Raw genomic sequence first — 16,889 nt, 5'->3', positions numbered from 1 at the left:
TAGCTTCCATATCTTCATTTTCTTAAACAATTAGTATATTATGGTGCCTTACCAAACTGAGTTTCCTCTAAAACTACTTTATAAACCTGAAAACCAAACTGAGTTTACTCTAAGCCACGGCCCATATCATAGCCCAGTTTGATTTTTTGGCTCCTCTTTTAAAAACGATTGTTGTAATGAAACAAGCCATCGTCAATGTATTGAATCTTTTGTAAGTTTGACCATGTAGCCGAATGATTGATTTTCATAAGTGTTATGGGTCCATCAAATAATGTGTAACTGAAATATTAACAAATACTATAAGGAAAGAAAAGTATGCTAGAAACACAACAAAGAAGATAAATCAACAAGAGCTCTACATCATATAAAGCAGAAAATACACTATAATGACATTTCACTACAAAGTCACACCACTCAATGGGTTAAATCTGAACAACCTGTTTTAATAACTGTAATGCAGAAAGTTGACTAGCCTTTAGACTAAAAGAGGAAAACGAAAGGATAACTTTAAAGACTTTAGCATATCTTCCATTTGCTTTTTAACAACTTTTCCCAACTCAAAAAGCCAATCAATATGAAGAGACATTAGTGACTTACACTTCAATATAATGCATATAACCTAACTTTTTTTTTCCATCTGAATTTAATTTATAAAACTGAGAAACATACAAGGATGGAATCCAAACCGGCGGAAACACATTACAATCCCCGGAAACTTAGCTCACAAAAGAGAATCTAGAACCCAAACAACGGGCAACACATAACAACTACAATTATCACTAGATAAAACTACACTCCTGCATCTAAACCCATAAACAATCCTAGACCAGGAGAAAGAAGAAAGTCCTTTAATCATTGAAACAGCCGGAACTCTTGCCGAAACCCATACAAGCACAAGAGAGAGTGAGCGATGCAGTGACCAATACAACGAAACCAAACTCAACATACCTGAACCTCCAGTTCACGATACCAAGCCAGAACCACAAAACCTACCAAATTCAAGAGGAAACAAACACCTGAGGTTAAACGCCCCTTCTCAACCAAACCTTCGTCGGCAGGCCTAAGACCTCAACCTCTCTGTATTGCTTCAACGAACGAAGCCACCGAGGAACAGAGAAACATAAGACCATCCGGGAGAAACACTTATTAAAAGGCCGGGAGAAGGACTCCTTAACTGATATGGAGAGGTGACAGGATATCTGAAACTTCTGAAGGATGTAGGCCTGTTCTGCTCACCACACAACACTACGCCACCGTTACCCCACCGCTTACACCGTTACTGAAACAAGACCGAAGACAACCACTAAAACCCAATAGAGAAGCTTTAGATTCAAACTCCCGAGAGAAACAAGATCAGAGTACACAGATCTGAGGAAACTCGAAACTGGTTCCATCCATCGAACTTCACCGGCGCTAGAGACACGATATCCTCTTTAAACAAGACAAAAGACAAACCTCTAAACCTCCTTGTTCCTCAAACGAGCATGAACCTGATGGGGAAGAGATGTTGCCGGAGAGCAACCTAAGAACCACCAACTGCTACAGCCATAGATGAAAGAAGACAAGAAAATCATCTCCGGTGCCGGCGAGGAGCGCCAAACACCGGAGAACGGCGGATCTAGACCAGACGGGGGCTTGGCGGCGTGCTTGGTTGAGAGAGAGATATTAGGGTTCTTCTCCTCCAACTGCATATAACCTAACTTATGCTCATCAAAACTTCTGTATTTTTTTTCTTTTCTTAATTCACATTTTCCATCAAAATACACATAAGAAATGACCACACTTCCTTCTATTTTATCAGAAAATATAAAAAGACTAAATAAAATTAATTTACTGTTGAAACAATAAAAAGAAAATTAATTTTAAAAAATCAAAAGGGGACCACTTCGCTGCAGGCGAAATCATCGGAGTTAGCGAAGGAGTAGTCAGGCCACGAGTCTCTCAGAAGCTTCAGCAGCTTCTGCGCCTTCCTCTTCGCCCTCTCCGTACACTCACTCTGCACCATCAGCAGCAACTGAACCACCACTCCCGCCGCCGCCGCCTCGTCTCTCCACCTCTCCTCCGCCGTGCAAAGCGCCAGCAGCGCCCCCGCCGCGTACTCCGTCGCCCTATCAGAAACCCTCAGAATCGTCTTGACAAGAACCGGAACCGTCAGAGCGTGCTCCCCGAACGCCGCGCATCCCTCCGGAGATCGGCAGAGAATCTCCACCGTCGCTAACGCTCGCTCCGTGTCGCACCTGTCTAACCCCGCCGCGAGCCTGTCGATCAGAATCTCCGGCGCGCCGGCCGAGACCGCGACGTGGCGCGTGTTCTTCGAGAGGCAGAGCGCGAACAAAGCTTTGATTCCGATCTTGAGAGCTCGCCGCGGGTACGACGACGCCGGATTGCGTAGAAGATCGAGGACTCCTTCGAAAATGGATTCGGAACTCGAAACCGTTTCCTTCGATCCTGTAACCGCCATCTCGATCAACGCGGCTGCGTTGACACGTGTCTCCACCGAGGAATCGAACAGTAACCGGGTTAAAAACTCGACCCGACCCGGATCCGAAATGATCGAAACGCATTTATCATGCTCCGTCATCGGGAACATAACGAGAAGAGCGAGCGATTCAGAGACCAACTCCGATGAATCGATATCGTCGGAGAACAAGATCCTAATCAGAATCTCTTTAGCGTTATGAGCCGCGATCAAAACGCGGTTCTTCTCGGAGTCCCGCGCGAAGCCACGTAGACGACGGAGAGCGGCGGCGCGTGAGCGAGCCGAGACGTGAGCTCCGGAAGTCGCGGAGGCTTGGCTGAGGAGAGCGCGAACGGAGGTGGGATCAGCTGGCTGTTTGGGTGTGGGGATACGCTCGACGCCGTTGGAGCGGTTAGCGACGCACCATTCTTGGATGAGACGGCGGAGAGTGTGGTTTGGGATGAGTGTGAAGTCGGACAAAGGAGCGCGTGTGACTGGACACGTGGTGTTGTTACCGGTGGAGACCCATGACTCGATGCTTGTTCGATCGTAGGTTTGACCGGTGCAGACGGTGACTGGGTCGCGCATCAGCTCTAGTGAGATTGGACATCTGAAATGGTACGGTATCTGGATTCCAAGATCCAACGGCTCTAAACTTCTCGGCATTTAAGCGTTCAGAGAGAAAGAAGGTAAGAATGTCGTGAGAGTATGAGGAAGAAGAAGAAGAAGAAGATGGTAACCTTATCTGGCTGTGAGCTGAGCCCACACGTGTGCCTTTATAACGTTGGAAAAACTGCTGGAATTTTTAAATTAAATATGTTTAAATTTTTAATCGAACATCATTAAGAATAAGATGCCACCTACGTAATATATATCCTAAGGGGGAAAAAGTGGCATCTTAGAAGTGAAGCTTAAGGTTTATGTGAATGATATACAATTATGTATTATGATTATCTTACAGAGTGTATTTGTGTGTTTATTATACGTCCTGTAAATTATAGTAGCATAGAAAAGAAATTAATGGGTTAGCCTGCAAGATATATAATGGTTGATTTCAATTATTTTCTTTCGTATATAATCTTTCTCTTATGCGATTTATGTGAATGGATGGATAGCACTTTTTGCATGGACCTATAATTTTTACACTGCATAAGAAACCAATTCTTTCAACAATAGTTCTGAAATGCTGAAATTATGATACCAAATCCTACGTATCAAATTCATTTCCATCAATCTTGATTTTATTTTTTCCCATTTTGGCTTTAAAAAATATCATAGCTCCATATTTTACTAAAAACATAATATGCCATTTGGTAATGGTATAGTAGTTGTATCTTTTGATAAGCTTACGCATCGATAATTTTTTTGGAAATCACCAAATACATGTAAAACAATAATAAGAGAATCCAGATGCCATTGAAATGTTGTTTTTTTCTTACATATCAAACATGTTGCAGGAAAATTCAGTTCACTGCATGGATGCCTGGATGGATGGATAGCAATTAAAACAATATAATAGTAACATTTAATCGTAAATATCTGTTAATATTTTTCCATAATATACGAGTTTAATTAACGTTTGCGTATCTAGAAATCTCAATTATGAATAATCATGACATAACAAACTTTTTTCAGTCGCAAGCTTCAAGTTTCGATCGCTTTTAATCACTACAGACAACCACCAAAACACTGATGTGTGTATTAAAAATCAGATCTCGAATTATAATTTGGTCAAACTAAATCAGTGAATTGCGAACGACTAGGAACGCAGAAGGTCCCAGGGAAGACAACATCCACTTACTTAAGTTAACATCAAGGACCCGTGATAATCACACCGCCTAGCCATAATAATACAACCAAATCTAAAAGCCTTGACTGTTTTTTCTTTTACGGCAAAAACTTTGACTCGTTTCTGATTCACGTATTCTAATATAACCCCACTTTCTTTTTGCACGTATCTCTATCAATGCCTTCATCTAAACTAAAATTTTCTCAGCAACAACTTTCACTAATCTTAATCACAATACATCTTAGACTTATCATCTCAATTAAGAGATTTAACCTAGTCATTTGTGGTAAATCTTGAATTTCTTCCGTTTATTTGTCTAACTACTTTTGTACTATTTCTTCAACTACAAGATTTCAAACCATGAGGTGATGGTCTAATGGTAGGAAATTTTGAGATTGCCAAACAACCCGGGTCCACACTACAATTCATCTCGTGGACTTATTTTACGGCTCATTCGAATATTTGTAGTAGTAAAAATTCATTTGTAAATCACACCATTCTTTGGAAATTAGTCTGGATCTCTCCATAAGCATGATACCCAAAGTTTAAAAAAAACTACAAGATTTAAGTTAAAAAAAAAGAGCATTTAATTTAAAGACACAAAAAGCAAAAGGTTCAAAACATCTAACAATTTCAAAGGGAAATGGGAATACTATGGTTTTTTTTTTCTTTACTTATCTCAGTTTGTTCATTGGTTTTGTATTTTTTGTTTTTATTTTTCTTCATAATGAAACAATATTTTTACTTCGAAGTCTTAGAAAGTTAGAAACACCTAATTCTACAAAATCTAGAGACGAAAGTCGTCATATAATATTAGCTATTCTCTAGTCTGCAGCTCATCTGATTCAAAAACTAGTTAGTAACTTTTATCTCATCTCCTTTATTATTGATTCGATAAGTCAATGACTAGCTATATTAGTAGTAGTTGAGACTCGAAACTCGAAACCATATATCGATTTGATATGGCGCTTTAGTATCTAGACTTCACTCAATTATTTACAAACATTCAAAGTAGTGAAATTTAAGATATGTTTTATGTGTTGGCGTTAAGTAGGGTAGAAACTTCAGCGATAACTTTATTGAGACTTTTGTAAAAGTTGCCTTCAAAATTCCTGCTATCAATTCAAAAGAAACTAGCTAACATAATCACATTTTGAAACCAAATCTTGTTTCTCACGACACAGTGTGTAGAGATCTGATGCTCTCTATATACCGAAAGAGAAATGTGTAAATAAATGAATTTTAGTTTTGTCAGTGGAGGGTTTTGTTTGTCTAAAATAAATTATCGAATGAAGACAGATATTACACGACAAATACATTGAAATCAAAATAAACTCGTGAGGTGGACTTGGACCTTAATAACTTCTTATGTAATGGACCTTAATATTTCTTATCAAATTCTTCTGATTTTAATTTATTGATAATTTCTTTATAAATTTAAGTTTATGTGCAGACAAGAAAGTGATGAACAACAAAGGGGCAGAATCTTCCGGTCTGTCATTGCATTGTTCTCATGGGAACAACTAAGAAGCTTTTATGTATTTTTGCTTTTGTTACTTCTGTTGAATGTTTTGGTAGTCATATGCATTGTATCCTCTCCCGGTGAAACAAAGAATCTCTTACCGGAAAATAGAATTTAAATTTAGCAATGCTATACAATTAATTTAAATATATAAATACTCTTGTCTAAATTCTAAACATTGTTTTAGTACAAATAGTATTGTTCGAAATCATCATATATAGATAGTCTGATTCTGGTATTCTTTAAAACGTTTCAAAATTATGTATTTTGAAATTAAAATTCAGATATCGAAAGAGTCGGTTTATATATGTATATTTATGTCAAAACCTATATATTATGGTTAAGATCTCCATGGCTAGAGCCAGCATGTTCCTTATGATTTATAGGATTTAAAATCTCCGGCAAACAAAACAAAACTATATAATTTAGGACATTTCCAATCCAATTGCATATTTTACTGCAAAATAGAGTGAAAAATGCTATCATGAAAGAAAAAAAATCAGTACTCTATAAATGGAGTAATGCTTTTTTGTTTGTTCATGACTGAATTTTCCACTTCATTTTGTAGTATATTATGCAGTTGAAATGAAGATGTTCTTATATATATCATGCCTATTACCTTTATTTCTTATAAATAACAAACTAGAATCATATGCACATATTTTAACGTATTTAGTGAGGTGTAGATGTAGCTATGAATATAACATTAATGATTGATGACAATTATTTCTTATAATAACAAAAACAAACTAGAATCATATGCACATATTTTAACGTATTTAGTGAGGTGAATGTAGATGTAGCTATGAATATCCTACTATATAAAAGGGACTAAATTGGAGCTTCCTAAACACTGCCACATGGGCAAAAATATTGAGAACCAATCAATCTGCCATGTCATTATGGACTGGACTTAAAATTAAAAAAATTTAGTGAACTTTGCAGCCCATTTGACCCATCTCGCAGCCCAATCTCGAGCCTCTCTTGATAGTGATGTTGCACAATCCCGTGTTCTAAACACATAGCTCCTTCTCCACCTAACCCTAATCGCCGTCTCATCCCTTCATCGATTCTCTTCCTCTCCCCCAAGCGGCTTCCGGCGCCGTTCCCGTAGTCCTCTAACAGGAAGCTACCGCCAAAACCGGAAAATGAAAATTTACCGCCAAAACCAGAAAAACGCATTTTCCCGCCAAAACCGGAAAAATGTATTTTACCGCCAAAACTGGAAAATGAAATTTTACCGCCAAAACCGGAAAAACGCATTTTCCGCCAAAACCGGAAAAACGCATTTTCCCGCCAAAACCGGAAAACGTATTTTCCCGCCAAAACCGGAAAACTGTATTTTTCCCGCCAAAACCGGAAAAACGCATTTTCCCACCAAAACCGGAAAAGCGCATTTTCCCACCAAAACCGGAAAAAGTATTTTCCCGCCAAAACCAGAAAAATGTATTTTCCCGCCAAAACTGGAAAAATGTATTTTCCCGCCAAAACTGGAAAAAATGTTTTTTTCCCGCCAAAACTTCAAAACACACTTTTTCCGTCTAACCCGCAAAAAAACGTATTTTTCCGCCAAGCCCATAAAACGTATTTTTCCGCCAAAACCATAAAAATGCACTTTATCGCGAAAAACACATATTTCCTCAAAAACCGCAAAAATATTTTCGGCCAAAACCGTAAAAATGCTATTTTTCCGCCGAAACGTAAAAAATTATATTTTAGTCATTTTATTAACAAGTCCATCTAGATGGAGATGAAAGTTAAAAAATGACAAGCAAACGAACATAGTTGCATTCAGATGATTCATTTGGATGCATGGACGAAATGAAGAAACGAACAACACCCAGATGGAGCATCTGGATAAGACATCTAGACGAACCATCTGGATGCATCTTCCAGATGTACAAACGAACAGGGCCGTATTCTAATAATTTAAATTTCATTTTATATTTTCTATTTAGTAAAGAACCACTGTATATGTATATATAGATTATACATATTCAAATGCAAATAAAATAAAATAATATAGACATAATTGAAGTACAAAATTTATGGCAATAATCCGGGCGTAGCCCGGAAAAATCTCTAGTAACATTAATGATTGATGACAAATTAAAGGCAGTTAGAGGAAAACAATTGACAAGTAAAAGAAAACAATGAAGATGCGTCAGTGTACTAGTGTTTGATCTAATACGACGTGTTGTTATATAATTTGACGCCAAAACTCGGAAACTCTATTATTAAACCGTAGTTCATCCAAAACCGACGTAAAATAAATAGATCTCAGAATAATTGACACGGTCTCTCATGCATGTGGTAGTGGAGCAAGTCAAAGGTCAAAGAACGAAGACAGGAGTGTTTCGAAGCTGGTCCAGCTTCGTCCTCTGTTTCCTAAGCTGGTCCAGCTTCGTCCTCTCCTTCCTAACTGGTCCAGCTTCGCCTTCTCTTCCCTAGCTCGTTTTCCACCTATACATTACATATGAATTTATGATATTATAAGTTTTCTTTTAGCCCTTGGTACATATGTCTAGCTAGTAGTAAGTTCACACACACACGTAGGTGTACTAAATGCTAATGTTATGAGAATCAATTAGGCAACGAATTCATGATACATAAAATACTATACCTCCAATGGAAGTCATGGACTCATGGAATATTCGTTCAGTTGCTCGACACGTATCATCCATCATTTCACAGTGAAGAAACTAGTGGAACCACAATCAATATAATTCGATTATTTTTTATCTCATTTTACTTCTCTTGTTTTCTATCCTATATATATATATGTTTACATATTATACTATTTAATCATAAAACTAGGTGTTCTGTCCGCGTAGGAGTGTCAAAATGGGTCAAATGGGTCAATCCAACCCATAATCCAAATGGGTTTACTGTTAATGGGTCATGGGTCAACTCAATCCATTTATTAAATGAGTTGGGTTGACTCATGACCCATTAAATTAAATAGGTTAGATGGGTTAATGGTTGACTCATCAACCCAACATCTTTATAATGAATTATTTTTAAGTTAAGACCAAGTTGATCGAAATAAGTTCTGCAGTTTCGGCGGGAAATCTCGTTTTGTAGTTTTGGCGGGAAAATACATTTTGGCGGAAAACGAGTATTTGCAGTTTTGGTGGAAAAAGCGTTTTGTGGTTTTGGCGGAAACTAGGTGTTGTGTCCGCGTATGCAGATATAAGCATTTTATAAAATTTAAACATGTATTATTTATTTAAAAATCATCACTTTTTCAATTATATTGCTTTCATCTATATTTTAGGAAACTCTTCAACGACCTTAATTTTATCACCAAATTTTATATGTCACATTTAAGTATATCTTTCATAGAAACATATTTTCCTCATAATAAAACTATATGATATAATATTTTTTTTGTCTAAACATTTTTATACTAAAAACTGATAAGATTATTGTTTGTATCTACAATTATATTACTTTGATAAATATATAAAGATATATATATGTATATATATATCAGCTTGTATTGATTTTGGATAATAACAGGTTAATTAATATTTTTTTAGATAATGATAATATATAATTAAATTTTCTTTTACTCGATTATTATTTATGCAAGCTTACCTTTTATTTTTGGGTGGTTTTATTGTTGTATATTAATATATAATTATCTACATAATGAGTAAATATAATTATCTAATTATTAAGCATTATAAATAAAGATAATTATTCATTAAATGTAGAATGACTCTAATTACTTTTTTTATTGTGATAGTTCAGATCAAAAAAATCAATTTGAAACTAATAATATCACAATTTTATATTAGAGTATATTTGTTTAATTAACTAACTAATACAATCTGTAAATTTGTATCATTACCATAACCAACCAATTGATCAAGTCGGTATAAAGTTCATGCCTTGTTTTAATTTTGAGCTCATACATTTTTATTTACTCAGGATACACAATTTTATATTAGAGTATATTTGTTTAATTAACTAACTAATACAATCTGTAAATTTGTATCATTACCATAACCAACCAATTGATCAAGTCGGTATAAAGTTCATGCCTTGTTTTAATTTTGAGCTCATACATTTTTATTTACTCAGGATTCACACAAATAACGTCCATAAGACCAAGAACTTACATGTACACTGTACACTATAGGTTTTTCTTTTTAGCTATTGAGATGGAGAATTTAAGGTGGCCATCAACGTGAAATTTACCTTTAGGTAAAATCAAACAACTACGAATAACTCAATTAGGTAAAAACAAACAAAACATCTAAACAAACATAAAGCTAAGTGAATTGAATACTACATCAATTTAATCATTCAACCTTCTCGTGATTGGACGACATCTTCTATGTATTTTGCGCTCCTTGATTTTAGATCTTCTTCTTTTTCTTGTTCTTGGACAACCGAAGCCCAAAGTCCAAAAATTCATATAACAAAATAGTGATGCTACAAACTAAAAGAAACTCAAGTAAAAAAAACATAAGAGAATACAATTATATTTATCTAGACAATATAATCCTTCTTCTATTTCCATAGCCACTGAAAAAAACAGGATAGAAGATTCATTATGAACAAAACCAGAAAGAATCACATAATAAAAAATATACATAAGATATCCAAAGCAATAGGACGTCACTTAATATGATATAAACTAAACTATAATAGGTTTTTTTATAATATTATCGTGTGAACAAAAAGATAACAATTGGTTAAATATATATTATAATCTAGCAACATTATAGATTTATTAAGTAAAACTATTAATTAGAATTATCAAGCATATGATAAATAACCAAAATTACCTAAAATTATGGAAAATATGACAAATAAGCAAATAAACTAAAACTATAGGGAGGATGACAAATCAGCAAAATCACTTTATAAATAATAGTATAGATAGATATAGAATAATATTCTTTTTCAAAAAAAAAAATTCACGGCTAAAGAGTTTATTGACAAACTCTTGATACAGTATGACACTTAGAGCACATTCATTGTTTTAGAAATTATATTAATAATATTTTAAATATAATTAGATTTTATAATTAAATTTTAAATAACTAAAACATCAACCCATCATAAAATCACATTTGGAGAAAAGGGTTCTAGTAAATGTTTTCTAATAACTCAGATGAAAAAATGTTTTTTTATTTCTTTTCTATATTTCTTTAAAGTTATTTTAATTAAAAATTTCACTGATGATAATGTTCGTAGATCAGACAACATGGTTTACCATTTTACATGTATATAAAATAACAATAATAATAAAGATTCACTATGTTTGTCTTTTTTGTTCACCTAAATTTTCATTCAGTTAAATTACAGTATAAAATTGCAACATCGTGTTATTCTCTTCTTTTTATCCTATGAAAAGAAAGAAAATTAAAACAATAAAACACTACCATATGTGTGGATAGTTAACTGGTGTTTGTATTCGATGACTACAAAAAATAAAATCATTTCAATCACTAATTCAAACACTGAAGACGAAAATAAATTAATTTAGTATGTTGTAATAATCTCCATTCAAGAATAGTATATACCTGGCTAAAAACTAAAAAGCATAACTTTTTCTAAAATTACCAATATACTGACTAAGCAATCTATGGCCATACAGTAGTTTGAAAATATGAACGTCGTCGTTCTCCAGTGGAGAGGAAGTGAGGTACACGCGTCTCCACGACCCTACTGTCTCCGGTCAACCCTGCACTGTCGTTGTTGCAAGTGCTTCTCTATCCTCTCATCACACGTGCTTCCCAGCTCATTCACCCTCTGTCTATATGTTTTTGTGTTATAACAAAAAACAATATTCGAAACACAACTTATAATATTTATTCCATTATAAAATTGGATTTGATTCCCACATTCCTAACAATTACTGCCACTCTTGGATAGGTTCATAGGTTCTTTTTCGATGTGGTGCGTTTATCCAATCTATTTCCCCCCATTGTTTGTACTTTTATTCTTTGTGCACTGCCCGCTCGCTCTGTATGCTAGACAGAAAGAAACAAGAGGATGCATGCATGCATGTATATAATCTATCACACGTCACATACGGTTTAAATATTAACTAGATTTCGACCCGCACAACCGTGCGGATGTTTATTTTCATTTTACATAAATATTTTTTACATCATTTATGGTATATATATTTATTTAACAAATTAGTATATGCATTAAAAATATATTAAATATTATTTTTGTATTAAAATTATATTCAGTTATAACCCACCGACCTTGAAAACTAAGTTTTCTATTAGCAATACTTTTACATTTATTTATTTCAGATAATATATCATTATATATACAAAAGTCTAAGATATGTCAATTTTTATATATGTATTATATAGTTTTTGAATGTTAAGTCGTTATATCATCATATTATATTTTTAGCATAAATATTTTATATTTATAAAAACTGTTTTTACAATTTTATCAATTTAATATAATGTTATCATATTTAGTTCAATATAATAATCTCATTTAATATGAACTATTATTATTATAAAATGATAAAAAAGTATTTTTTTTTATTTTATAAATGATTACTTAATATATATATATATATATTAATGCATAATAATAGTTCATTGCTAATTACGAAATTAGTTGAAATATTTACATAAAATTTTTGAAAATTAAGATAATGCTATAATATTTTCAAAATATTTGTTAAAAAAATTATACATAAATATATATATGTATATATTTATTTATATTTATATTTAAAATAAAAAGATATCATGCATAAATGATTTGTATTATTAACTTTGATGAAATACATGTTAATTTATATATGTGTATTATATAGTTTTCTAATATTAACACGTGTTACCTACATATTAAATTTCGAATATAAATACTTACAAAAAATAAAATATATAAATTTGACAATTTAAAATAATTTAATCATATTTAGCACAATATAATAATTAATAATTTCTCTTAAAATGATTGATTATGATTATATAATTGATAAAATGGTAGAATTTATATTTTTAATATTATAAAATATATAAATGTATAATATTATTTCATAACTAATTTCGAAATTAATGAAAATATTTACATATAATTTTTGAAAATTAAGATCTTGTTAAAATCTTTTAAACAGACTTGTTAGAACTTTTAAAATATTTATATTTAAAATGAAAAGATATCAAAAGATATTGTGATTAACGTAGTTCAAAGATTCTATATATTATTAGTCTTAATAAAATATATTTAATAAAAAAAATTAAAGGATGCTCCAAATTATAAAACAATACATGAAAGAATTCAATATTTCTATTTTAATAGATAATATAGACTATAATTAGAAATTTTAAGAAAATAGTATACAAATTTTTTTTTTTATGATAAAATCTTAACTAATATTAATTTATAATAATATTAGAGTACTAATCACGAAATTAGTCAATGATTCATTATATAATAATATTTAAAATATCTAATAAGATTTTGTAGATTTTTTTCTCAACATATTTTTATAATTAAAAAATAAGACAATTTTATAGGTGAGTTGTTATATATGTCAATTATTTAAGATGTGATATCTTAATGATGTCATAATGTTAATTAGAATTAAATGAAATATAATTTTCTAGGGAATGTCCATTTTAAAAAAATCACACATGAAGATAAATTGTGACTTCTGTTTTAATATAATAGATAAGTCGAACATCACGGAAAACAATGATTAATCATATACTATAAATTAAAAAAAATAAAACATCCTATATAAATTCATATCGACAGTATGTAATTGCGTACCGCTGAATCTAATATACCATGCTTTGGTCGTGCAAAAGCAAAGGAACTATTTGTCAAACAAATCTCGCTGTTAACTCTTTAAAATCTGTTTATACTCCGAGATGGATTAGCCAATAAACTTGATTTCTTCCATAGTTGACAAGGTATTTGCGATAATTATGTCCGGTTGTATTCGACTTACAATTAAAAGCACTAGTACGTATATGTATAACAAACACACACGAAACCGAAGCCATGGATACCTCATGGCCTGGGCTGATTTAAAATATTTAATGAAAACGATTGATCCTAGACAAAGCTTAATGAAACATTCATCTTGTTTAAAAATATTTATAGCCCAATAAATCTGAAGGACATGGCTCTAGTACCTATAAACGATCATCATTTTAGTTAGAACTTATAGAATCAAGGGAAGTATAAGAAGAAGTATTGGCCCAGTATATAGATAGATAAAGGAGGCAATCATGGTCTTTGATAACCCAACGTAAGTCACTGGGGTCAGAAGTATTTATCTTGCAATTGGGCTCGTGGATTAAGCTAAGAATTTAAAAGGCACATTCACTTCTCTCTCTCTCTCTCTCATGGATAGTAACGTTGATTTTTTTTGTCAAGGGGATAGTAACGTTGTTACGTTGATAATAAGAAGAAAACATAGATTAGATTGAAAAATGACCTTTTCAATCCTATTATATAAAAGGGACTAATTTAAAGCTCAATTGGAAGCGCCACATAGGATAAAATATTCTCATCCAATCATACCTCCACATCATTACGAATTTAACAGCCCTAATAATAATACTAATATTAATCCTTTGGCCCAACACCAGCATAACCCAATAAAATTTAAACAAATCTTTGAAATCTGTTTTGATAACAAGATTGTCCTTCTTCTTTGGACTTCATGGATTCAAATTTATAATGTGTCTTAATAATCAATAAGACCATTGAATATAGATCCAGGGATATAGATTGAAAATGTTTATGTTTGGAATTATATACCGTGTAACACGCATGTATTGCAGCCACAGACGAAGCAAACAATTGTTTTTTAAAAGCACTATTATTAAAAAAATATATATGAACTTTAAAATAAATAATATATATATGAACTGGAAAATTTATTAAAAATCCCTATTTATTTTACTAATTCAAGTCAATACTATTAAATTAGGAAGATGTCCAGTTAATAAAGGTTGTGTCCAACTTAAAGAAATATAATTACATTTAGAAACTACATTTATATTCTATTTATTTTGTAACCCCTGCAAATATATATTTTTAAATTAGTCTAAAATATGCCAACAAATTTAACTCTTATCTAATGCATAAAAATATAAAGATGATGTTGTGAGATAAGAGTGTACACACAAAATTTCAAATAAAAGAATTGACAAATTATATAATTTTTTTTAAAATATTTTATATAATAACTTAATAATATAAATCATAATCAAAAATACTATTCGTATCACATTTTTATTAACCAAAAAACTCGTGCTTTCGAAGCGCGGATCAAAATGTAGACTAATATAACTCCTAATATTTATTTAAAAATTAAATTTCTCAAAATAAAAAGATTAAAAACAGCTATCAAGTCTGTTTAAAAAATATAGTGGTTTGTTCTTGCACCAGAATCTTGGTTATGCAATTCAAAATCTATTATGTTGTTTTGTTACTTTTCTCCTTAAAACAGAGACAAAGAGTAATGAACAAAGACAAATTATGAACTCTTATTATCGGATTGTTTGTTTCTTTTTTTTTTCTCGCTTCAATTTGATGACTGTAACTAATTATTTCAATTCACACAAGACTTTCAAATTTTAAACATATCACATTAAATATAAAAATCTTCAACAAATTATAATACCTAAATGTTCTTCTCGATAGACAATAATATCAAAAAGGCAAGTAGCACATCTCCTGCCACAATCACCGGCTGCACTGAAAGTTCAAAAAAATCTTTTGTCTCATCAATACAAATCAACAAAATATACGAATAAATTCAGTAACATTGCATATTTGATACAAACCGGTTAACAACCTCAGCTCCACATAACATTCACATCATCTTCCACTCAGAAATTTGCAACGAGAAGAAAGGCGGAGACAACTATTACGTGTAAGTTACTCGATCATTGGATTTCTACATTTCAAGATCTCTCTCTTTCGCTGACTCATTTTCTAATTCTTTCTTTCGTCAAAGGGTCGTTTTCCTCAACACGATGGTCAAATCAAACCACAACGATCCTCCACCTGCTGGAGGTAAATCAAAATTACGACTTTACTGTGCGTTTATAGACTTCTCGAACACATACGAACCCAATCACCCCTCTCTGGAATCCAATAAATCATTTGTCCAAAATCCGGACATAACATCTTAACTATTAAGTGCAAAATCAAGCGTAGAGATAGTTTGATTTGGTACGTTATACTACGAAAGTAACACAACAAAACCTTAGTATTAAATTCTCGATTAATTTATCTGGTTTTTTAGTTCATAAGTTTTTTTCAAGGGGCCCTTTTTCAATGTAATTCATAAAATTTCTAATTAGTTTATTAATGGAAGACCTAAACACACTTTTAAAAGATTATTTCCAAATTCAAAACACCATAATGCTAAATAATATCTCAATTACGAAGTACTTTTACATATTTTTAATTTTCAACACGTTAATTTAATTTCCATTACTACAGAAAACCACTATACACAACCAAAAACATCAACTCTCCTCTACTTTTACATCTCTATCGATTGACTTCCAACTTCATTCGCATAAAAAAATGAACAATCAATCTTAAAAAACTCAATGTCATATATTCCTTCTTATAATTACTTTAAATCTATTTTAACAACAACCAGAAACAGCCACAACAATGGTCATACACAAATTTTAACTTCACCCAATATCCGCGCGGACACGATCCTAGTGTCTTATAAACAAGGGATAAACTCTGCGACTTTGATAAATGATTTTACATTTCCTTTTTAATTATCATTGCTACATGTTCAACATTTATCATTTCCCTTGATAACATAAAGAGCAGTGATCATCGTTTATCTTAATTAGTTTAAAAGTTTATGAAATCTGTAAGCTAATAAAATTGTTGTACGTTGTTCGGCCATTTTTCACGTTGCCTATGATCTTATATAACCGAACTCTATCTTCTTTACTTGTACAACATCAACAAACAAGAACAGTTCAACCTTAATGAGAATTACATTTTCTCGAGACAAAAAAATAAATGTTATCATTATGACTACTAAACAAAAGACATAATAACATAACCAAAGCCAATGCGTTTTTGTTTGACTTCTTGAAAAATTAAAAGATCCATGTGCCTCTAAATGG

At 32.2% G+C, this 16,889-nt stretch overlaps 1 protein-coding gene across 1 annotated transcript; it reads right to left on the bottom strand.

Annotated features, from left to right (window-relative positions):
* Positions 1-1,704: 1,704 nt before the first annotated feature.
* On the bottom strand, positions 1,705-3,585 carry LOC106346667 (U-box domain-containing protein 25). Its single transcript, XM_013786062.3, has one exon. The coding sequence runs from the start codon at positions 3,122-3,124 to the stop codon at positions 1,871-1,873; it is 1,254 nt and encodes a 417-aa protein (XP_013641516.2). The 5' UTR covers positions 3,125-3,585; the 3' UTR covers positions 1,705-1,870.
* Positions 3,586-16,889: the final 13,304 nt, after the last annotated feature.

This window comes from Brassica napus, chromosome A1 (assembly GCF_020379485.1).
Source record: "Brassica napus cultivar Da-Ae chromosome A1, Da-Ae, whole genome shotgun sequence".
Lineage (NCBI taxonomy): Eukaryota > Viridiplantae > Streptophyta > Magnoliopsida > Brassicales > Brassicaceae > Brassica > Brassica napus.
This window is presented reverse-complemented; position numbering and strand designations above follow the sequence as displayed.